Here is a 25239-nt window from a genome sequence, read left to right on the forward strand (position 1 = left end):
ACCAACTTGAAACACATGTTAAGGTCATTTTTAAAAAAAAAGTCTAAGTTAGTTCAGTTCAAATCAGTTGATAGTCTAGTTTAGTTAGGTTAAGGTTAGGTTTAAGTTTACTTTTCAAACTTCCGCTTCACAGGACTATAGGAAACTATATGACAGTACATTTCATTGTTAGCGCCTATGTGGTCAAGTTTTACTGGATGTTGTTGTAGCACCTATTTATTTTAGCTTTGCTCTTATTTTGCTGCTACGTATTTAAACTTTAATAACAAATTAAGTCTTAGATATTTGCAGCATGATTCTATTACGTTTTGGCATGGACGGACTTGCGTCTATATCTAACTCATTGATTTTCATTATACTGTACCTATCTTACTACATATCACTATCATTTGTAAGCTTTTACAAGATACAAGAAATTTTATTTTCTGTCGTATACAGTAAAAACATATAATGTTAGCGCAGAAGAGTTATTATTACGACAAACTTATAAAAATATAACGCAAACGGAACAAAATCACAGAATGAATAGTGAAATAAAAGTCAACACTACATGCATAACGTAATAGGCATAATTTAAACATAACAAAAATACCACATTGAGTTAATGGTACATAGCACAACTAAAAATACTATAGCTTCATGTTATTTCAAAATCAAAATATAATCACAACACTAATTCATTTAGAGACTGATTTCTGGGTAAAAATCAGAAAATAATCAAGGATTTATTTTTTAGTAGTAAAAATAATGTTGAGTAAGAAAACAAATCATCTTTGCACAGATAGGTCAAGTACAAATGTGGCCATTCATGGTGTGGAACAGCCTCCGGAATTCTCAAAAGTGTTCACATCTCCGCAATTCATTTGGGAGGCTGTTCCACACCCGGACAGCCACATGACACTGGAAAGATTTCTATCCATACATTGAAGATTTTTTACACATGGAATGTGTTGTCTCTCCTTGTAAGCAGATTTTAAAGAATTTATTAAATCCTACACATGTTTATATTATCTGATGTACTGGACAAATATTGTTACCATTCATATAAAACACGTGTTGTGGCGTTACATATTCTATGATTAGCCTTCAATAAAATTCCTTGTGTCTGTTATTTTGTGTGCAATTTTAAAAACTTTCATCACACGAAGAAGCTATATTTACTCAACATAAGTCACAAAAACTAAGACAATAAAAAATGATCTAATTTCCGTGTTCCAAACTTGCGCAACTCGCGGCGAAAAATAATCGTGTTATCGTTCTTTTAGAGAGCTCTTATGGCTTGGAGGCAAGAAAAATGCAAGGGAAAACAAGAAACATGCGTTAGTGAAGAGAAGAAGCTTGTCTTTGATCATCTTTTCCATGGTGTCACAAACAAAATGTAATTGCGTATACATTGCAACGTATGCATGATTGTTATTTAGCACTTGTTCTGTTTCTACTGTCCAAAATATCTCCCGCGTGTTTGCAAAGCATCTTTTTGTTTACCCGTCCATCATCACTTTCGGCCCCGGCGGCATTGTCCTTTCTGTACTGTGTGTACAGTTTCTCATATATGCATGCTCATCATTAGTTTATAACGGATCATTCTCTCTAGTGTTGATAGCAGTGTAACTGGATATTATACCAAGTTACACCATACGTGTATATAACTCCGTAAAAAAATGAAAAATACCCGCAAAAAAAAAAAAAAAAAAATGAACTGTGGCAGAAACATTCTCGGTATTCGAATACATTTTAAATTTGTTGCACACAGAAACGTAAATTGTGGATATCATATCACTGCATTAACACATATGTGACAATTAAAAGCAGAGTTGCAACATTCAGTTTCACAAACTGCTCATTGCCATCTGTGGACACGAGTGCTTTTTTTTCATTAAAACATGGAAAATGACTTAACAATTAATAATATGATAACAACTAGACTGTTTATCCCAAAAGGGCAGAATTATAATAGCTCTGGTAGAAGTAATCTTTATAAAGACATTTACAATTCTTGTATCATTTAAGGTCACGCTCATGTCCACAAGTAATCCTTTTGGGACTTGTTTATAGTTCGGACGTTTGCCTGTGTTTCTTGTCGGAATCCCTTGTAAGGCCCTATAAACTATATTCTTCATTGTCAAACATCCGATATAAATGAGTTCCAAGGAGGAATCCAAAAAGGGATTAGAACACAAGTGAGAAATTAGTAAATCATCATAGACATCTTCTGAGTCATGCTAAATGCTGTCCAGATGAAAAAGGATATAACATTTCCCAAATTATGACACAGCTATACTTTCCAGTAGAATTTCTAGTAAATATAGAAAGTAATTTACAGTATTTTTTTTTCAGAAAAAAATGTCCGGTATATCACTTATATCATTGGAGGGCAGTGACGTGATAGATGTACCACTTACAAAGACCGTGATAGGAAGGGGACCTTTCCTGCAGGTGAAGTTGTCTGCTATCCTGATTTTCAGTAGGCGTTCATAGCAGCATGAATGCAACCTGTGTCACTGTTTTTAAGCCAACTCCATGTAGTACTTTATGTTCTCTGCAAGAACTATTGAAATGATTTGTATTATTACACTGATGTGGGAATTATTCAATTTAAATGTTATTTCAGCTTTGAAAGGAACATTATTTAGTTTCATTCCAGCATTCCATGAAACTGAAAAATATTCCTATCAAGACTTATCATTAAGATTGAAACCCATCCTGTGATCATAAGTTGGATACAAAATTTGCATGCAAACAACATTTTGATCAGGTAGTGAAACCATGTTTTCAGTCTGAAGTTCAAAATGTGTAAAAAAAAATATAGAATATAGAATTTTTCCCCTGATGTTAATGTTATTTATTCATTGTTTATTATTGTTGTAAGATATTTGATTATTTTATGATGCCTGAATTTCATTTGCTTGCAACATTGAATGACAGCAATCCACACACATCAGGTGTATGTATACGCATTCATACATTAAAAACAAATCCTGGACACATCCGCCACAAGGTGACATGTTGCCATTGACTCCTTCAATTATTATCAAACGTGCAGAGTTTGATGGGTTTTTTTCACTGGGAAATGAAAAGAAAAAAATGATGAATCAGAAAGCTGCATTTAAGTACACAAAATGGAAAATTAATTATTATTATTCAATTCTAAACCTACTCTTTCTTTCAGGTCACTGATAAGAAGGTTTCAAGGAACCATGGCATACTGGAAGTAGAGAATGGAGATTTATACCTGACACCTGTGAGTATATTTTTCATGTGTATGCTTATTAGTAAATTTAAGATATTGTCTAGTGTTTCCTTCCTTCCTTGCAGCTTTTATCCTTGAGGTGTATAGATTTTGACACTAAAATTAGGGGGGTCTTAAACTATATTGTGATATTTTTCATGAGTGTGTTTATTGCCCAGTTAACATTTGTTGTATTCAGACATTTGAATGGGAAATACTACCAAAAACAGCAGAAAGTCTTATCAATTCTCAAAATGTGTATTTGTTCTGAAAAAGAAAATCTTCAACAGTAATACTGCAGTATAGCTGTAAACTATACTGTTTGTTTCTCTTTCAGACTCACAGTAATCCATGCTTTTTCAAGAAAAATGGAGGAGGCTCAGCAGTGGCTCTGCCTAAGGATGAAAAGCGATGCCTCCGGGCAGGGGATGTATTTGGCTTACTACCAGATAAACTCTTCTTTAAAGTAAAATCAAACAAAATCACAAATGGAGCCAACAAAGGGTAAATGTTGTTTCATAGAAAATTTGTTGATTTATTTGTGTCTCCTTGGCCAGATATTTTAAGAAATATTCTCAGTATTGTTTATTCAAAAAGTAATAAGAAGTGAATATTTTTATGAGCACACTTGTTGTCAAAACAGAAACTGATTGGATGGAAAATATTTAGTTATTGTTATTAATGGTATGTCATGTTTATTTCCAGTGGCGTTCAAAACGATACTGCAGCCCCGAAGTCAGCAGGTATGTTACATCACTTCTCAGTTGTTTTTCACTTCTAAAGATCACGAGATTTCTGACAAGAAACGTCACTGACAAGAACAAGAAAACCTCTGTGACTTGGTCACATGAAATCTTTTGCGTTATGAATATCTTGCTGGCCCAAAATTTAAATTGCATGCACCATTTATGTTTTTTTTTTCTCTTTGATATTCATATTTTGATCAAATGATTTTTGAAAAATATACAAAATAAGGACAATTTTGGTTTTAGCTAGGAAAGAGTGTATTCTAAAACATCCTTGCAACTGGCTGGTATTCTGTATTCATACTTGTCAATTTAAACCATGTGAACAGACGTACAATTTTCATCTTTTCAGATTCAGAAAATGAGGAAAAAGATGAAGAGGAGATGGAAGAGGAAGATGATGAAGAAGATGTTGGTAAAAAAGGAAAGGTAAATGCAACATGTATTTCCTTATCAGCTTTGTGCATTGTGTTTCATAAAGTTTTGGGTAATTAAAGTTGCTTAACGTGATTTTAATTCATGTAAAGTTGTTCAGTCAGGTTTATAGAAATCTTATTTAGAAGCTTTGGTCATGACATAGAGTTGTGTAACAGATTAGGATTTAAGTTTTTGGAATATCCTATTTGTGAAAATTGATTATGTTTGTAATTCTGTGGTTTTAGAAGACAGTGCGACCTCCAGGAAAAGGTGATATGAGTATGCCAACTGACAAGAAGCGAGTTCTGCCAAACTGGATGGTACAGATAGCCAAAGTATCTGGGGGTCCAGCTAGTCCGACCAAGAAGGCAACTGCTAAACCTGATCAGAAAAAAACAGGTAGGACTAAATATCTTCTGAGAAACTTATTCAGAGGGAATCTGGATTCCTCTGATGGCCACAGTTGATGGATGAGACAGTTCTGTTAAAATGGAAAGACAACAACAGAAATTTTACAGTGTGTCATTGCTTTATGAATGGTGGATGTGGTAGCATTAAGATATTTTTTCTATCCTTATTTCACTAATTTGAGTAATGTCAATTCCAAGTGCTAAAACTTGTTCCCTGATCTGAGCTACCATAGATCACTTCTTTTATTAACTTACCTGGCCTGAAGGGCCAAGTGAGCTTAAGCCGTTGTGCATCGTCCGTCCATTGTCCAGCATCAAATTTTTCCCTAAAACAACTTATTTTCAATAACCAGTGCACAAAATGTTTTGATATTAGACCGGGATGTTCCAGGGATGAAGCCTGAAAAAGTTTGCGAAAAGAAATGACCTTGACATATATTCAAGGTCATGGGGTCAAACTTGTTAAAACATTTAAACAACTTCATCTCATGAACTTTACGGCCTAGAGGCAAGATATATGGCTAGTATGTTCCTTGGATGCAATCTGACAAAGTTTGCAAAAAGAAAGGATCTTGACTCATATTCAAAGTCAAAGGAGTCAAATTTGCTAGTATATATATACCAGGTGAACGATGCAGACCCACTGGGCCTATTGTTATTATTGTAATATCTGTATTGAATGTTGAAAGTTTTGTGATTTTCGTTTAAAGCAATCAAATTATATTGGAACAAATGAGGATTTCGCGGTCTGGATGTGAAAGGACAAATAGTACATATGTGTCTCATTTTTTCACAGATTATATATTTGCTTTTACTGTAATGTACCATGACATTGAGAAGATACCATCCATGTGGAAATAACTTGCAATGTGGTAAATCAGAAGTAAATTATCATGTTGTTTTAATTAATCAACATTCATCATATTGGTTTACAGCAACACCAAAAAAGGGAGAGTCTGATGAGGAACAAAAATCACCCAAGAAAAGAGGCAGAGGTATGAGTTACATATTTATCATATGGTTGGATTATCTTTCTACTCTCTGTGTGGCTCCAAGTTTAGTTTTATTGCAAAATAATATACAATATAATGTATGATAAAATCATAAAGCACAGCATGTGTATAGCTCACAAAGGTCATTTCAGGCCCAAAAGTCTGTATATAATGAAGTGAAAAACATATGTTGTAGATAATATTTTTACATGTCTACTGTTTTATGGACTTTCAGACTTTGATTTGACTTGGATTTATCCATATATTGGAGCTATACACATTATCCCAAATTCAATGACCAGTATATATTGATATACATAGAAGTCCTGCTCTAAATAAGATGATTAAGTTTGCTCTAAAGAATTTGCTGTGACCTACATTGTTTGCTTCTCAACATGAGTAGACTCTACATTAGCTCAAGAATGTTCAGAGGAAGGCAAAACTGTTAATCACTTAAAGATGTGTGATATTTCTTTCCGATTATCCAGCTTATGTATTAAGTCTTGGATTGTTGATGATAATGTGATGAAAGGTTTAAGAAAACCATAAGATATCTAAAACCCCAGAACAAACGACCTTGTAGCAATGTTCCAGAAATGAGATCTTTGTCAGGTATGCAATATAATTTTATAGTATATAGGTTAATGTATGGACAAATAGAAAGTCTAACTGACTTAGATTTTTATTCCCTGCAGCTGTTTTATAATAGTACTTCTGATATATTTCTTACAGGAGCAGCTCCAAAGAAGAAAGATTTCAGCGAATCAGAAGAGGAAGAGTCAGAAGAAGAATATAAACCCAAGCCAACCAGTCGAGGCCGTGGTAAGGTTCAGTGATAAACATAATTTATCTAGTTGAGGCAGATGTAGGCTCAAAAGATAAAGACAAGCTTACTAGTCGAGACTGAGGTCAGGTCCAGTGATAAACACAAGCCAGTTAGTCAAGGCAGAAGTCAGGTCCATTGATAAACCCATTCCAACTAGTTGAGGCCTTAGTAAAATAATAACAAATCCTTTGTCGGGTAATCAGGGTTGAAATTAGATCAATTAAGGCTAACCTGAAATTAGTTATGGGCCAATGATTAAACACTAGCTAACAAATGTCAAGGCCGAGGTAAAATTCAATGATATGTACCTAAATTATCAACTAGACCAGGCCGAGGTAAAATTTAATTATATACACCTAAGTTAACAATTAGACAAGGCCGAGGTAAAATTTAATTATATACACCTAAGTTAACAACTAGACAAAGTCAAGGTAAAATTTAATGATTTATAACTAAGTTAACAACTAGACAAGGTCAAGGTAAAATTTAATGATTTATAACTAAGTTAACAACTAGACCAGGCCGTTGTAAAATTCAATGATATATACCTAATTTAACAACTAGATGATGCAGAGGTAAGATCAAAGTACTATCAATATATGCCATGCTTGACTTATTCAGTTTCTGTAAATACACTGCCCTTCCAATAAAATGCTTCTGACTGATGGTGAATGGTCTTGTCTGAAAAGTTTACACTGAAAATTTATACCAGTTAAAAGATGTTTGATTTTCTGGCAAATTCGAAATGCTCTATGTTGGAAAGTAGGTCATGTCAATCCAATGGCCCTCTGTCAATTTGATGTGATTCTCCTACAAATCTGAATCTGATATGGTGTAGAAGTTAGTCACAAAGATTTTGTTCTTCTAAGTTAAACCATATACAGTCTAACCTGTATTATTCAGTCACTGTTGGGAAATTATGAAAGTGGCCTTTATAGAGAGGTGGCCTCTTAATTGAGGTTCCTTATTTTCGAACCCAAGTTGCGGTAATTTGCACATTGACATTTGAATACAGTTTAATAATAAGCTATAAAACATCATCTGTTATTATTTAGTATCTTCTTAAAAAGTAATTTGAAGACAGACCAATCTTTATTTTATGACAACTATAAATACAAAAGAACAAAATTGAAAGAAAGGCATGTACAAGTTTTAATGAAGCTATTGAAAAATTCTTAATCGAACAACCTTAATGTACAAAACATTTTCTTCATGGTTTGGTTTGTTAATGCAAAATTATTCCCAATAATTGTTAATATTTGTTTGAATATATTACATTTACGACCAAGAAAACGTAAACATGAATTATTCATTCTTAATCCGCCTGTGTTTTTAATCAAACACTCGATGCCATGTCTAAACGGCATCACGTAAAGACTAGTATCTAGAGTGGGCGGGAACTTTATAATGACGTTGCATGAAAAATGGCAGTGGAGCGGAAGCGCTCCAGTATTGTATTTATTGTTCTTACAACCTTCGAAAACGAACCACTGCGTTGTTTTTGCTTTCTATCCATTAAAATATTTTTTTATGAAATTTCTCATCCTAGTTACCTGTTATCGGGAATGTTTCTGGGTTTTACTCTACTCCTCATTAATATTCATGACCTCAGGTCACGGATAGCCGCTCTCTATTCTAGTGAAATGTTGATTTTACGAAGGGAAAGCACTCACAACTAAATTAGGTATTTTTCAACAGTGCATTTATCCTCTCTTAATGATCAATATTTTGTTCAATACAGAAACTTTCAATCCAATATATCTATCGAACGTAAAATACCGGTTTTCGATCCATTATATTGAGTACCGGTACAGAGCCCTATCTTCAAGAGTTAAAGTTTTACATTTGCTGCTCATATTTCGAAGTGATTTGCCACAATAGTGATAATATGCCTGTATTGTGTATACCAGTGACGTAAATGAAATCAAACTCAATATAAAATGCATGGTGAATTGTGTTTACGTGCCATCAGCTGTTTTCTTTGTAGGAATGTTCACGTAGCGAGAAAACATAACTGGCTGGCTGCGTTAGACAGATGGCCATTAAATTAGGTATCATTAAGGAGCAAAAACGATTGGGAGGGTCTGAAAACGGTCGTTATAAGCAGGTTGCCGTCTAACTAAGTTGGCTGTTATGACAGGTTAGACTGTAGTTATAATTCATGGACCATGGAGTTATAATAATACCTGACAAAGGACGTAAAACCAACAACAACAAAGTCACACAATGTCCTGCACAATCTTGTTCAATTACAAAATAGGAAGTTGAAAATGACTTTTACTGTAATTATATCTGTATCTTTGTCAGTAACATTGGCACAAAGCTTTTCACTGATGATCTTGTCTTATGAATGCAGCAGCAACTCAGAAAAAGAAGGCAGCCAGTGAATCTGAGGAGTCTGAAGAATCAGAAGAGGAGTACAAACCAAAGCCTCGTGCTCGAGGCAAGGGTAAGTTTCTAAATTTGATTTCATGTCAACATAGACAACATTAATTTACTCTTGCTCTAGACATAATGTAGCAGCACTCACGATATCAAATCTAATCAAGACTCCAAACATTGATACAATTTTTTTATGGAGAAAGCATGGATCACATATTTATTTGTTTGAATATATGCTTTATTTTCTCTGATTAGCTACTCCTAAAAAGAGGAAAAAAGATGAGGATGAGGAGGATGAAGATGAAGACGAGGAGGAGGAGTACAAACCTAGAAATGCTGGAAGAGGACGAGGAAGAAAACCTGTCGTCAAATCTCCATTAAAACGAGCGAAGAAACAGAGTGACTCTTCTGAGGAGTCAGAAGAGGAGTCACCAAAAAAGAGGAAGGATGAGTCCGAGGAGGAGGAAGAGGTGAAAAAAAAGCCATTTAAAAGAGTTAGACGAGTGCGAGATTGGAATACCCCATCCACAAGTCGACCAGCTCGGTCAGCAGCTACAAAAAGGGGCAGTTATGGTGCGTATATTAACTTTACCTTGCTCAGTAGTCATAAAATGGCAACAAAGAAAATACCAACATGTAAATAATCTGAACTCAAAAGAAAAAGGATTGACATAGATATATATTACACCATAATTATGACATAAAAACCAATTAGTAGTTTACATGACATTAAGACTTTTTGAGATTATTATGACATAAAAACCATTTGGTAGTCAGCATGACATTAAGACTTTTTGAGATTATGATGACATAAAAACCAATTGGTCGTCAGCATGACATTAAGACTTTTTGAGATTATGATGTCATAAAAACCAATTGGTAGTCAGCATGGCATTAAGACTTTTGTAAGCTAATGGTGACATATAAAGTCAATCGTTAGCTTATGTGGCATTACATCTTTTTGATCTTAAGATATATAGTGGTCATTGGCCAGATTAACCAACAGATTAAATTCTTCACAGTTAGGGAAATAATAAGAATTATATCTCTACAACCCAATAATTTGTTTACTTTATGCAATGGACTATGTTTGCCATCATTGATCTTTTTGAAAAAATCAGTTGTAGATCATGGATTTTGAGATTGTCACTACTTCTATCACATTTACCATATCGCCAAAAAGGAGAAACTCAGGTTAACTTTTGTTGGCCACTTTCTGGATTATTAAACATTCTATGAACTTATGCCAGGTGTGCAGTACAGGTCTATTGGGCCTCTTCTTTATCCATTCATTGTAGTAGATGAATTTGTCGCCCCTGATGACTTGTCTGATGAAGAGGAGGATGTGTCAGATGGCAAGGACAGTGACTTTGTACTGGATGATGATGACTCGGGCAGCGACTGGGAGGCATCAAATAAGAAAGTAAGTGTTTTGGATTCATATTCAAGTTAAAGGGAAGAAAAAGGTTCGTTTGTGCAAAGCAAATTCAAAACTGTCTAAATGGAATGTATATTCCATCTTGGAGGTATGGCCTAATATTAAACTGAAGGAGAAGTGAATATTTAAAAATATGGAATAAAATATTTGGCAAATATACAAGTAAAGGTAGAATGATTTTATTGAGTTTGAAGGGCCTGATTGGTTTTACCGGATTCTTCTTATTGTAAATCTCGCTTTTTCCACTTTCCTTCGTAAAGGTTGCTGACACTTTTCTCCAAAACTATAAGCTGGATCTTCATTAAGGTCTGACAGATTAATACTGATGGCCTCCAGATGAGCAAAAAATTATCACTTACTGATTTGACAAAAAGGCCTCCATCTTCTGGCTCCTGATTGAATAATACCTTTTCACACATAAATTTTGTTCTATTCAGCATATCAACATCAAAGTGGATTGAAATTATTAATATAGAACACTTTCTTAGATGGTGTAGTGAAAATATACATGGTCAGCTAATGGCTGTCAAATGAAGCCTTCTGATTGGTCAAAATTAAGATATCGTCTGATTTTTGTGAAAATTGATGTGTAGTTGAAGTGTGACATCTGAGACACGAAAGTGACATCTGCTTTCTGTTTGAACGAAATGACTAACAGGGGATTAGTCAAAAGTTTTTAAAGATGTACCTCAGGGTTCCCTGCCTGTGTCAGCTTTATTGCTTAAAACGTTTTAAGGTGTATGTTAGCTGTTCTGAAGAACTTTCTTCTTTGTGTTTAAGTGCTTTAATTAATGTAGTTCTAGACTGAACAAATAGATTTTGTTGTAACAGGTCTTGTTACAGTTAATACTTGATTTTTTTGGTTGGACCATCCTTGAACTGAGGGAATGTGAAATAGAAGAATTCAAGTGCAAAAAGGTCAATTCAGTTAATATAATTTTTCTCAAGAATTTAACCTCATATTTCTCTCAACCATGTATTTCACATTATATTTACACTTTAAAATCCACAGCTTAAACTTATTGGATATTCATTGTTATATTATAGTCAAAAAAGGCACAAAAGAGGACACCAGGTCGTAAGAGAGGACGTCGAAAGCGAGGTTCTGATAGTGACTCTGATGAAAGTTATGTTCCTCGTGTCAGTAAACGCAGAGCAAGTGCTGCAGCAACTAGGAAATTCAAAGACTTTGATGATGATGATTCAGATGAAGAATACAGACCTAGACCTTCAGCACGACGAGGAAGAGGACGACGAAAGAAAGAAAGTAGCGATGAGGAGGATTCTGAGGAGGAATACAAAGCCAAGAAGGGGCGACCTAAGAAAAAGAAGAGTGAAAGTGAAAGTGAAGAAGAGGAGGAGGAGGAAGAATCTGAGGATGAAAAGCCTACAGCTAAAAAAACCCAGAAAAAAGAAAAAGATGAAGAAAGTGAAGAATCTGATAGTGAGGAGGAAAAGAAGAAACCATCAATGGCAGCAACAAAACAACAATCAAAGCCAGTAACGAAAAAAGAGAGTGATGATGATACACCGAAAGTGAAAAAGAGAAAGAAATGCATGTTTGGGAAGAAATGTTACAGGTATGTAAGCTGTAATCATATTAAGTTGGGAAGGCAAAAAACAGGAAATTTAAAGATTCCAAGAGATTACCAGATCATCACGTATTATAAAGATAAAAGGAACATTTATACTTCTGTAAATGTTATTATGATACACCGTATAAAACATTAGGAAAAATACTGTAGAAAACATCAGTTTCATTTTCTTTAGGTTTCAACAAAGGTAAGCTTCTGTGAATATCTGGTCATTCTACCCATAATTCATTCATCTCATGTCTTATTTAAAGGTTGAATTTTATATTCTGGTTTGCCTGTAACCATGGAAATAAGGAATTTTTCACAAAGATGAACATACCATGATACAGGTATAAGAAAAATGATAAGTAAAGAAGGACATGTATGCAATACAGATTCATATCATATAGTACCAACCCTGGTCTTGTGACTTATGTTATAGTACCAACCCAGGTCATGTGATTTATGTTATAGTACCAACCCTGCTCATGTGACTTATGTTATAGTACCAACGCTGGTCTTGTGACTTATACCATTAGCTCATATGGCCCGAAGGCTCTTTCATGCCTTTAAATTGCTACTAATCATAAACGACCAACAGGATTTTGAACAAGTTTGGTCAGGAGCATTCCTGGGGGAAAGGGAGCAAATTTTGAACTAATGGTGGGTCTCAACCTAAGCCTAAGGGTGGGACCCATGATTGGATAATCACCAAATTTTGTTTGAAGCAATCTTTTGTGAAGAGGAATCAAATTTGTCAGGTGAGCAATACAGGCCTTAAGTGCCTCTTGTGTTATAGTACTAATGCTGGTCTTGTGACTTAATGATGGTAAATTGCTACCAAGTTTTCTTTTATTGCAGAAAAAACCCAGTTCACTTTGCCGATTTTTGCCACCCAGGAGATGATACATTTGACGAGGAAGACAGTGAAATGTCAGATGATATGTTAGCCAAGTAGGTAAACATATCCATTGTAGGCAGCGGTGTCAGATGACAAATGTATACATGTCTGTTGTAGGCAGCTATGTCTGGCGACTGGTGTATACGTGTCTGTGATAGGCAGCTGTCTGGCGACTGGTGTATACGTGTCTGTGATAGGCAGCTGTGTCTGGCGACTGGTGTATACATGTCTGTGATAGGCAGCTGTGTCTGGCGACTGGTGTATACATGTCTGTGATAGACAGCTGTGTCTGGCGACTGGTGTATACATGTCTGTGATAGGCAGCTGTGTCTGGCGACTAGTGTATGCATGTTTGTGATAGGCAGCTGTGTCTAGTGACTGGTGTATACATGTCTGTTGTATGCAGCTGTGTCTGGTGACTGGTGTATACATGTCTCTGATAGGCAGCTGTGTCAAGTGACTGGTATATACATGTCTGTTGTATGCAGCTGTGTCTGGCGACTGGTTTATACAAGTCTGTGATAGGCAGCGGTGTCTGGCGACTGGTGTATACATGTCTGTGATAGGCAGCTGTGTCTGGCGACTGGTGTATACATGTCTCTGATAGGCAGCTGTGTCAAGTGACTGGTGTATACATGTCTGTTGTATGCAGCTGTGTCTGGCGACTGGTTTATACATGTCTGTGATAGGCAGCTGTGTCTTGTGACTGGTGTATACATGTCTGTTGTATGCAGCTGTGTCTGGCGACTGGTGTATACATGTCTGTGATAGGCAGCTGTGTCTGGCGACTGGTGTATACATGTCTCTGATAGGCAGCTGTGTCAAGTGACTGGTGTATACATGTCTGTTGTATGCAGCTGTGTCTGGCGACTGGTGTATACATGTCTGTGATAGGCAGCTATGTCTGGCGACTGGTGTATACATGTCTGTGATAGACAGCTGTGTCTGGCGACTGGTGTATACATGTCTGTGATAGGCAGCTGTGTCTAGTGACTGGTGTATACATGGCTGTGATAGGCAGCTATGTCTGGTGACTGGTGTATACGTGTCTGTGATAGGCAGCTGTGTCTGGTGACTGGTGTATACAAGTCTGTGATAGGCAGCTGTGTCTGGCGACTGGTGTATACATGTCTGTGATAGGCAGCTATGTCTGGCGACTGGTGTATACATGTCTGTGATAGGCAGCTGTGTCTAGTAACTGGTGTATACATGTCTGTGATAGGCAGCTGTGTCTGGTGACTGGTGTATACATGTCTGTTGTAGGCAGCTACAGTAAATTTCCGCGTATGTTGCACACTTTTTCAAGCTAAAATTGTCGTGTCAAAAAGGGGGGGGTGCAATATGCGCAGGAACATCCCATTCTTGGGGTTATCATTCCTGAGTTCTGCGTCCGCCATATTGGATTACCTCCTTTCACATAGTTATATGTAAGAGTCATCAGTCCTATATGATAGTTTGGAGATAAAAACAACAAAAAAATGAAATTAATTTTGATTGTTTTAATCATCGGCCATAAACGCTAGCATTACGGTTAATCTGTTTTTTTTCCTTTCCTGTCGTTCGAATAGTCACAGTCTTACTATGTGTTGGGGCTATAGTAGTATCTGAAGGTAGATCGAAAGTAAGCGGTGTTTGGTCGGCATTCCCAATCTTTGGGCGATTGTCGTTCTCCTCGGGATACTCAGCATGTGTCCCATTGATGCCTAAAGTTGGTGACCCCATGACCTCTCTTGATCTGCATGGCCTGCAGGAGCAGTTCTGTTGCATTGACAGCGATGCCGGCATGGTGATCTCATACAATGTTGAGCAGCTCTCTCTCCGTCTCTTGAGTGTTTCTCGCTGTCGCACCTCTGTCAGCCCATCTGGTCAGTGGTTGGGACTTTAGACGTTCTTTTTTCTTCCATGCCCTGATATTTGACTCTGGAATGTCGAAGTGGCAACCGGGGGCATGAAACCCAAGTCTCTCGGCATAGTCAATGGCGTTCAGTTTTTCTTTCGCTGTAAACGATGTGCGCTGTTTCCCCATGTCGAAGTCAGTGTAAACAATCTATAATTAAGTATCTTTGGACACCGCGTTAGTTACAGATATCGGGACAGGGAAGGATTGAAAATTATCAGACAGTTAAAACAACATCTTTTCTGACCAAAAGCACGCGTTCAACCCAAGCCAGGTGTCATCAATCTCCTCGTACTCAATGTGTAACCTGTTAAGAACGGTTAATTATCCAATTAGCCAAGCCTTTCATGCTTTCTAAGTCAGGCACCTGTGTGAATTTGTTTACATGTCTGTGATAGGCAGCTGTGTCTGGCGACTGGTGTATACATGTCTGTGATAGACAGCTGTGTCTGGCGACTGGTGTATACATGTCTGTGATAGACAGCTGTGTCTGGCGACTGGTGTAAACATGTCTGTGATAGGCAGCTGTGTCTGCCGACTGGTGTATACATGTCTGTGATAGGCAGCTGTGTCTGACAACTGATGAATGTCTGTGATAGGCAGCTGTGTCTGGCGACTGGTGTATACATGTCTGTGATTGGCAGCTGTGTCAAGCGACTGGTGTATACATGTCTGTGATAGGCAGCTATGTCTGGCGACTGGTGTATACATGTCTGTGATAGGCAGCTGTGTCTGGTGACTGGTGTAAACATGTCTGTGATAGACAGCTGTGTCTGGTGACTGGTGTATACATGTCTGTGATAGGCAGCTGTGTCTAGCGACTGGTGTACAATGTCTATGATAGGCAGCTGTGTCTGGCGACTGGTGTATACATGTCTGTGATAGGCAGCTGTGTCTGGTGACTGGTGTAAACATGTCTGTTGTAGGCAGCTGTGTTTGATGACTGGTGTATACATGTCTGTGATAGACAGCTGTGTCTGGCGACTGGTGTATACATGTCTGTGATAGACAGCTGTGTCTGGCGACTGGTGTATACATGTCTGTGATAGACAGCTGTGTCTGGCGACTGGTGTATACATGTTTGTGATAGGCAACTATGTCTGGCAACTGGTGTATTCATGTCTGTGATAGGCAGCTGTATCTGGCAACTGGTGTATACATGTCTGTTGTAGGCAGCTGTGTCTGGCGACTGGTGTATACATGTCTGTGATAGGCAGCTGTGTCTGACAACTGATGAATGTCTGTGATAGACAGCTGTGTCTGGTGACTGGTGTATACATGTCTGTGATAGGCAGCTGTGTCTAGCGACTGGTGTACAATGTCTGTGATAGGCAGCTGTGTCTGGCGACTGGTGTATACATGTCTGTGATAGGCAGCTTTGTCTGGTGACTGGTGTAAACATGTCTCATGTAGGCAGCTGTGTTTGATGACTGGTGTATACATGTCTGTGATAGACAGCTGTGTCTGGCGACTGGTGTATACATGTCTGTGATAGACAGCTATGTCTGGCGACTGGTGTATACATGTCTGTGATAGGCAGCTATGTCTGGCGACTGGTGTATACATGTCTGTGATAGACAGCTGTGTCTGGCGACTGGTGTATACATGTCTGTGATAGGCAGCTTTGTTTGATGACATAGTCTAACATTTTCACTGAATCATAGAACCTAACTTCTACTAGAGATATCATATTGACACATTATTATTAAAATTTTTAAATAAGATTGTGATGAAAGATTTTATTGACAATATAGTATTGTTTATTTCCATTTTTTTTGAATGTCTGAAAATCAAATAGATTTTTTCAGACTCAAATCTTTATCCTCATTTTCATGGTTCTTACCCAGTCTTACAAAACAGAAATTTTCAAGACACTTTTCATTTATCACTGTAGTATTTATTCATTGATTTTTTTTGTTTTTGTTTTTTAGGGTTTCATTTTTTCCTTTTATTCATTTATTGATCTATTTTATTTTTTTCTACTTTTATGATAATGTATTGGGTAGAGAAAGGGTTTTTACTAAACATTTTTCACCAATATTGACCATTCATTATTTCGAGTGATTTTTTTTCCACACAAAACTCCACTTTGGTACTGAAATAATGATATCTATTTTTCATTCTAGAAAATTTGCTAAATACAAGGACAATATGAAAGAAAAGGCAGGCCTAAATAGAAAAAGTGAGTACATTATTTTTGAACATAATCCACAGTTAGCCTCTCTCCCTTATTTTCAGTAAATTACCTTTTTTCATTTTTTTTTTTTTTTGTTGTGTCTAGATTGAACAGTGTTGAGGATATTCTGTTATTTCACAAGACTGTGTTGCTCACAACTTAGATAAATATTGCAATACTGGTAGATTTTATAAAAACTTGCAATACTTGTAGATTATTACCATCATAAAAATTTTTTGCTGTATAATAGAATTTAAACAAATTTAAATTTTATGAATAAACAATCGATACACTTTATAAATTCTGTAAAATTCTCAGTTTTTTGTACAATTCCTTTAACTCCTGTCATCGGTTCGACTGGGGGTGATGTCCCTTATCCGTTAACTACTTTATAACTTTTATTTGATAATTATTTAACCTTGTACCCTTCATTAGTATCCTAGGTAATTTATGTACTTAATTTTTTGGCATTTGATAATTTTGTAAGCTTGCTATTGGATATCAAGATAACAGATAACCACAAGCAACCATTTTTAGATTTCAGATTTTAAATGTTGTTGCCATTATTTGTAAATTAACAAAAACTTTGAATAATTAAAGATGAGTTCAATCTGGCTCCTATCAGAGAGTTGTGTATGCCACATTTTGAGCTTTATATGATGTTCAAGATGGTTGCCAGTGGCCATCTTGAATTTGTTCATTTAAAATATGTTATCAGTGTATATCTGAAGAACTACAGAAGGGATTCCCTGGAAACTTTAAGAACATGTTTAGGTCTAAGCTTAAGTGCCATTGGATATTTGAAATATTCAGGACGTTGAGTGGTAGCCACCACCTAAACACAAACACTGCCTCTAAAATCTCACAAAGTGACAATCCAACAATTAACAAACAGACACCAAAGAAGTTATCACATACTTAATCTACTTTACAGGTATTAGCACTGGAAAATAAATGTCTCTAGAAAATGTCATATCATGAGTAATTTAGGTGTACATGTATGTGGTTTGAATTTGACACAAGTACTAGTCTACTGAAAGGCTGGAAAGCAGGTGTAAAACTTGTTCAGTTGATAAATAGATAAATGTGTAGTTGATGGGGTCTAAAAATTGTTAACATGTGTAGGTGACTACAAGAAAATTTATGTGGGTGTTCTATACCCACAATGTGCATGTATAACTGCCTTTGTCATATGTAGATGCAGGGACCACACTTAGACCACCCTTAAAATACTATCTGTTAAGCATTGACCGACCCATCATTGAAGAACTTGGGTCAGTAGGTAGGAAAATATTTTTTTTATCAATTGGAAGGGAAAAAAGCTCATTGTAAAATCAGCGTTTTGTTAGGCCCAGCTCACAAATCAAAGTCATTCATATGTTTCAGTGTTGGGAAGAGTAGGTAGCAAGTGTTTATATATGACATTGAAACAGAAGACATAATATACAGGATATTGCAGGGAAGACAGAAGATGCTGGAAATGATGCTAAATAAAAACTGGATCTGATCATATATCATTACTTATTTCAGTTAGGGTTATATTTTTGGGTTGGAATGTCAGTGCCAAATATGCAATATATAGATTGATGCCTTAGACAAAGGTTGAACCTGTCCTTACTTTCAACACCTTTAAAACTGATTGTCAAACAGACCAGCATGTTTATTTTCTATAAACATCCAGTTGGTTGACTGATATTACATTGACAGAACACATAGCTTTGCTTGCTTGAAAGGATATCAGGAGGAAATGATGGTGGGACGTAGGGATCATAATGATTTGCCTTCATGCCACCTCCCCCCATGTCCCCCTTTTTATGCTCCCTGTAGGGAGACCATATATTTGCCGCTTTGTCCGTCCGTCCATCATAATTTTGTCTGGAGCATAACACAAAAACTATAAGAGGTATCAACATGAAACTTCATAGGTAGATAGATCTTAGCAAGGAGAGGTACAGTGCACAAATACAAACACCAAGAACCATCACTCTCATTTGCATAATTTAGGAGTTATTGCCCTTTGTTATTTTTCATACTTTAATATTGTCTGGAGCATTACACTAAAAGTATAAGAGGTGTTAACATGAAACTTCATAGGTAGATAGATCTGAATAAGGCGAAGTTCAGTGCACAAGAACCATCACTCTTTTTTGCAGCATTTAGGAGTTAGTGCCCTTTGTTATTTTTTCATAGTTAAATTTTGTTTGGAACATTACTCTAAAACTATAAGAGGTAATAATATGAAACTTCCTAGGTAGATAGGTCTTATTGAGTAGGAGGGTGCACAAGAACCATAACTCTCATATTGCCCTTTGTTATTTTTCATACTTAAATTTTATCCCAAATGGGGAGCATACCATGTTGTTATTTCTTGAAGTTGCACTCCTTTCATCATTAACTGATTCGGTGGCAAATAGTACAGTGTAGTTTGCTTAAAAGAGTTTTAGAAGTTTGAGGATTTTTTTCCATTTTTTTTTTATTATTTTACTGAAATTATAAGGAATATTTTGTCTCCTATTTCAATTTATTATTTTTATGTCAGTACCGGTAATTTTGTTGACTATTCCAGGTAGGAAAACAGATTCTCTGGGTGATGATGATGGTCTTCCAAATACATATGATTATGAAGACTCCTTCATCGACGACACACGTTCCTCAGGAGACAGCGATGAGTCCGAACCGAATCCAGGAGACTCTGATTCAGATTTTGACCCAGAAAATTCAGAAGATATTCGCAGGCTTGTCAAAGATGCCAAAGGATTTATCAAGAATAAGAAATTGCAGAACATAAAATCCTAATGGAGTTCAATCTGGACATGATTTTTGAACAGATTTTTAATTTGTAGACCAACCGGTGTGGTTATAAAACAGATAATTTTGACAAAGATGGCAGTTTCTTTTTATTTTCCATCTTGTAAATGTTACAGTAGACAGATAATCTTTGGAAAATTGTTGCCATATTGGTAAAATGGTTGATACAATCTGTTTACATTGGAAAGATATCACGCCCTTCACACACAGCCAGAATAGATATAAATATTTTATCATTAGATGGATTTTTTATGTCATGTTGATGAGGAAGAAAATACATCATATTGCTGATTATTTCTGTTGGTTAAATTTCTTTTTTTTTTTTACACAAAACGATGATTAAAGAAAACTTGTTTTGCTATCTGAGGATACAATTGTAAGTATATTTGATTTTTGCAGATATTGCTCGAAATGTCAGCTTTCAAACAGTAATCAGTGTGATTTTGTTCTCAGTTTGGAGGTGCAATAGTGATAATGAAACCAGTGTAGTAGAATAGGCTCTGTTACACTTTGACAATTTCATTTGCATGTGTCATATCATTACATCAATTAGGTGTATAACCTATGACTTGAGAATAGCTATCATTATTCCTCAAAATTAACCAGCTCTATGGAGGTTTTTCTGAACAGATTGTTATAGTGTTGAATGAAGAATATTAAATGTAGCCAAACATGCACAATGGTGGCTTTTAAGTTGTTGCGGGGTAAATGTTATCAATGTCTTGTGTCCTAGTATTCATGCCATCATCCCATGACAGTGTTTTATTTTATAATCATCTAGTACAAGGCAATTGTATGAAAATTTGCTATTTTGTGAATTGGATTTTTGTATGGGAAAATGTTCATGTCTTGTGTTGGTGAATCTGTATTCTTGTAATAGGAGTAGTTGCTTGAAGCCATAGAACTATGTATATAACGCATATCAACATTGAATTAGAGGAATCATCAATCTGCTTAGCTTCATGAAATATTCTTAGATCTTTTATTTTTTCCTTGGTACTGTGAAATCATATTTTTTGATGGAGCTCAATTTTTTCAAAAAAAAAAAAAAAAAAAAAATTTCGTGGACACTTAATTTTGTGAATAAATATAGCTCAATATATCTACTTACACTTATTTTAACAGCTTGTGGACATATTGAATCCTGAATAATGAGTACCCACAAAATCCATCAAAATAAATTCCCAACAAAAAGTTATGACTTTGCAATATCACACGATACTTAACTCGTACATTAGGAGACTGCCCAAAATGTGGAAATATGTGACCATGTTGAAAATGTAGTCCATCTAAATATTTTTTAGTATTAACACATACAAAATGCAAAATTAAATTTTTTTCTGATATATGTTGAATTTATTCAGATACCTTGTGTGTTGTAAAATAGCACTGTTCTACTCATCACAGAAATAGGTCACCTGGATTCCAGTTTGCTAAGTTTTTGTCTTTTTTTGATAAAAACAAGATATTTTGTTTGTTCACACTTTTGTTAAGTTTCAGTAAGTGTTTGTGTTATCTCTGTAAACAAATTCAAGTCTTGGTTCATTTCTTGTAATCAGTGAAATGTTCTTTTCTGCCTTTTGTTTTTAGTTTATATTTTTGGTAATATTTTCATTTAAGTTCATGACAAATTAAAAAAATATAAGTCAGTATAAGAGTCCAGTCATCATCATGGTCAAGATGAAACATGCAGTGATGGTCAAGTGGACAGTCTTTGGGGAAAACTTTGAGACTATAGAAGTCTTGGCAGTGTTTTATGATACATTGATAGTGGTTCAGAGTTCTCCAGGATGTCCATGCTTTAAAAAACTAAATGTATTTGTTGTTATTAACGGTATGCTTGTACACCAGTACAGTATTGGTACAGTTTGTAATTTGATTGTCACTTTTAATGTACATACATGTATCTTTTGTTAGCTTTTTTGTCTACGAAAATAAGACAAATGACTTTTTGATGCAAATTGGCTGGCCATTTTGTGTTCCTCTCTGATCTGAACGATGTTTTAGTCAACTTAAAATATGTGTTACTTTCAAAGGGACCTTGATACAAGTCTGTCAAAATTCAAAAAGAGGAAGAATGGTTCAGGCATTGTTTTTTTAAAGCAGTTTCCTAGCAAACAATCTATGATTTTGAAACTTTTAGAACTGAACTAGAAAACATCAGTGGCCCTCCTTTTGTTCCATGCAGTGCAATTGCCATGGTTTCAGAGTTAATCTCTAAACACTTTACATACAACTTTGTTTTACTTTTAACACCCTCCTGGCAGCCATCTTTGCCTCTTGTGGAGGCATCTACTGTTGTATCTTGTAAGCTGTATTATATATCATTCTGCTTAGGTATAATTTTTATAGAAATATTTGGCATTGGAAACAAAAGAATCCATACATGTATTTGTGTCTGGGCCCCATCACTGCTGTATTGAAAATCCTTTGTACTCTGAATACAAAAGCGTTTAAAACAAGCATTTAGATTATTATGCTTGTTAGAAACTGTTGATGATTTTGGAATATTAAAGGAATAGAATGGATCAAAATACACACTCCTCCATTCACATGCATTCTTGATTCCTTGTTTAATATTAAATGAACAATACAGAGAAAATAAAGGAAACATTTAAATTTTAGATTGTGTGTCCTGGAATCAGTTCAGCATTTATAACAAGGTTCAGTTTGATTTTAAGATCATCACTTTGGGTAATTGATCCATATAAAACAAGTTAATGCAAGACATTAAGAATAATACATGTATCAGCTGATCCAGATCTTGATTGCATTCATCATGAAGTACTGTAAGATTTGATGATTACCCTGTAAGATTTGATGATTACACTATAAGATTTGATGATTACACTGTAAGATTTGATGATTACCCTGTAAGATTTGATGATTACACTGTAAGATTTGATGATTACCCTGTAAGATTTGATGATTACACTGTAAGATTTGATGATTACACTAAGATTTGATGATTACACTGTAAGATTTGATGATTACACTGTAAGATTTGATGATTACCCTGTAAGATTTGATGATTACACTGTAAGATTTGATGATTACACTGTAAGATTTGATGATTACACTGTAAGATTTGATAATTACCCTGTAAGATTTGATGATTACACTGTAAGATTTGATGATTACACTGTAAGATTTGATGATTACCCTATAAGATTTGATGATTACCCTGTAAGATTTGATGATTACACTGTAAGATTTGATGATTACACTGTAAGATTTTGATGATTACCCTGTAAGATTTTAATGATCCCTCTTTGGAATCATATTGTTATATAAACTAAAACCACCGCCATTGCTTACCTTTATCATCTTGATTTTATTGTCGACTTGTTAATGACATAAAGTAAAGGTTTATTGATTACAAATCATTTCGTTAGAAACACAACAGCCACTCAGCCATGGGCAGCATGGCTAGCGACTTTTTCTTCGAAAATATTAATTATCTCCCCTTAATTTGTATTTTCTTTCAGGCATTGTCTGTTTATTAAAGAAAAAAAATGTAGTTATGGAGTGCGCTTATATTTTACATGTCAAATTAAACATTATGTTCCATCTTTGCTTGCCAAGGGTTCATCTCGTATATAATAATGAAAATTGTGCATAGTTGATTTGGCTAGCAAAGATAATTCTATTCTGTATCATCAATATACAGTATACAGACAGTTCTCAAAGTCTTAATATTCTGTAGTATGGAATACAGCTTTCTGTAACAAAACATAGAATGATATTAGATAATGATAGATACTGGTGGATATGAATGAATTACACAGCCAACATTTTCTTTTGTCCATGCCCACAGGCTGAAATCCAGTCTTTAAAAATTTAATAAAAACCTACCTTGTGATTGGTATTTCATCATTTCAATTTTTTTTCTTTTTGCATTTCATTAATTGATTCTGTCTGGAAAGGTATATTTAAATGTAGAAATTAAGATTAAGTAAACATTGATCCTAAAATGATGATATTAGACACTATAGAAAATTGTCAAGTTAAGGAAGTGTTCATTGTATGGTTTGTAATTGTACATATATTCAGACATATTTTTTGTATGGTATATTAGACATTGTCATAATTCTGTTATATTAATCAGTTATGAAAGATGAATCAATTTTTTGTTTTTGTGTTCATTTACAATTTTCTCTATGTTTAATAACTGATTATTAGTGAAAATTTCAGTTCCTTAGAGAGCAATGTTTCTTGTTTACAAACAATGCTGAAAATAACCTACCAATTCAGATCTTAATGTAAGCTCTTGTTGACCCCAAGATGGATTTAGACAAGCTGATGAGAACACATGGGTCTGTTACTGCAGACAGGGGACTTAAACACTGAGAAAGATTAAATATATCCTATGTGTATATATACATACCGAGAAGCTAGGCTTCAAATGTGCATGAATGTTTATTAAAACATATGACAATACTCACTGATTTAGATTTGTTTTTCTGTAGAATTTTCTTGATGGAGAATAAGATATATATGGTGCGCTTATTTCCCCGTTTCAAAACTTGTCTTTGTGCCATTGTAAAGCAGGAATCAAAAGTATTTATATATTTTTCGTAGTGAAATATAAGGTTTTACAGTGATATTTTCCCTTGGTCCCTAGTTGTGCACTTTTGATTTTTTGACTGATCAGAAAACAAAAATGGCCAACAGCCAGACATTTTGGATTTTGAAAAAAGTTTGTTATCACCATTTCTTGAGAAGTAATGGATGGATCTTTCTCAAATTTCATCTGTAGGTTTCCATTGGTTTCTAATTGTGCCCGTTTGATTTTGGGACTGATCAGGGGAAAAAAAGGGGCAACAGGTGGCCATAGTCCTGGATTAAGTATCATTAAGAGCAAAAACAGGGGGACAGAAGAGAACAGAAGGGAAATGATCCAATTTTAAGAACAACTAAAGATCAAACAATGATGGGCACCATGATTCTTCTGGTTTAAATTCCAACGATTCATTGTTTTAAACATGTGAACAACTAAAAATATGTAATTTATGGGTAGCGAAATTAAGGATGGTAAAGTGAAGCTTTTCACAATTTTCTTATCAAGAAGACTTTTGTTACAAAATAGGGTGTAGGTATATTGTTACAAAATGTGGTTGCGATATTATTGTAACTCGGATACAGAAGTCAATCTTTGACTGACTGGTTGATTAATTTTATCAATACGTAATATCGGGTATACTGGATGGGAATTATGAATGCGCACCGATATTTCATATTTTACAGTGGACAGCACTGATATCTTCTGATCCTATTAGTCTATTCTGTAACACAGCTGGATTTGCATATGGGATTGGTTGAAATAAGTTAGCTTAAACAAAAGTTTGTTTAGTGTTCAATAGTAAATCAATAAAACACATAGGTAATTCACAGGGGTGTGGATAATTACTTGCATATATACACTTAGGTTGGTGTAGTCTGG

General features: G+C 35.3%; 1 protein-coding gene across 6 annotated transcripts; it reads left to right on the top strand.

Moving 5' to 3' along the window:
• The first annotated feature begins 1290 nt into the window (after window positions 1–1290).
• LOC132549965 (aprataxin and PNK-like factor) lies at window positions 1291–24236 on the top strand. 6 transcript variants are annotated; one of them, XM_060213951.1, is made up of 16 exons: window positions 1291–1378; window positions 2338–2436; window positions 3170–3241; window positions 3567–3733; window positions 3935–3972; window positions 4328–4404; window positions 4638–4791; window positions 5738–5797; window positions 6527–6616; window positions 8977–9069; window positions 9258–9575; window positions 10301–10425; window positions 11488–12020; window positions 12876–12968; window positions 16939–16994; window positions 19555–24236. In XM_060213951.1, exons 2-16 carry the CDS (start codon window positions 2344–2346, stop codon window positions 19782–19784), a joined length of 2199 nt encoding a protein of 732 aa, XP_060069934.1. In that variant the 5' UTR covers window positions 1291–1378; window positions 2338–2343; the 3' UTR covers window positions 19785–24236. The 6 variants fall into 6 exon arrangements, with proteins under 6 accessions (XP_060069934.1, XP_060069935.1, XP_060069936.1 ...); XM_060213952.1 differs by having other exon boundaries at window positions 10304–10425; XM_060213953.1 differs by having other exon boundaries at window positions 8980–9069.
• The last annotated feature ends 1003 nt before the right edge of the window (window positions 24237–25239 follow it).

Source organism: Ylistrum balloti, unplaced genomic scaffold, assembly GCF_031769215.1.
Source record: "Ylistrum balloti isolate Yb309-2 unplaced genomic scaffold, AGI_CSIRO_Ybal_v1 Utg370094, whole genome shotgun sequence".
Taxonomy (NCBI): domain Eukaryota; kingdom Metazoa; phylum Mollusca; class Bivalvia; order Pectinida; family Pectinidae; genus Ylistrum; species Ylistrum balloti.

Coding starts and splice junctions, on each gene's coding strand:
- LOC132549965 (XM_060213951.1), top strand. CDS start 2,344: ATGTCCGGTATATCACTTATATCATTGGAGGGCAGTGACGTGATAGAT. Junction 3,973..4,327: donor TGCAGCCCCGAAGTCAGCAG/GTATGTTACATC, acceptor TCATCTTTTCAG/ATTCAGAAAATGAGGAAAAA. Junction 4,792..5,737: donor ACCTGATCAGAAAAAAACAG/GTAGGACTAAAT, acceptor ATTGGTTTACAG/CAACACCAAAAAAGGGAGAG.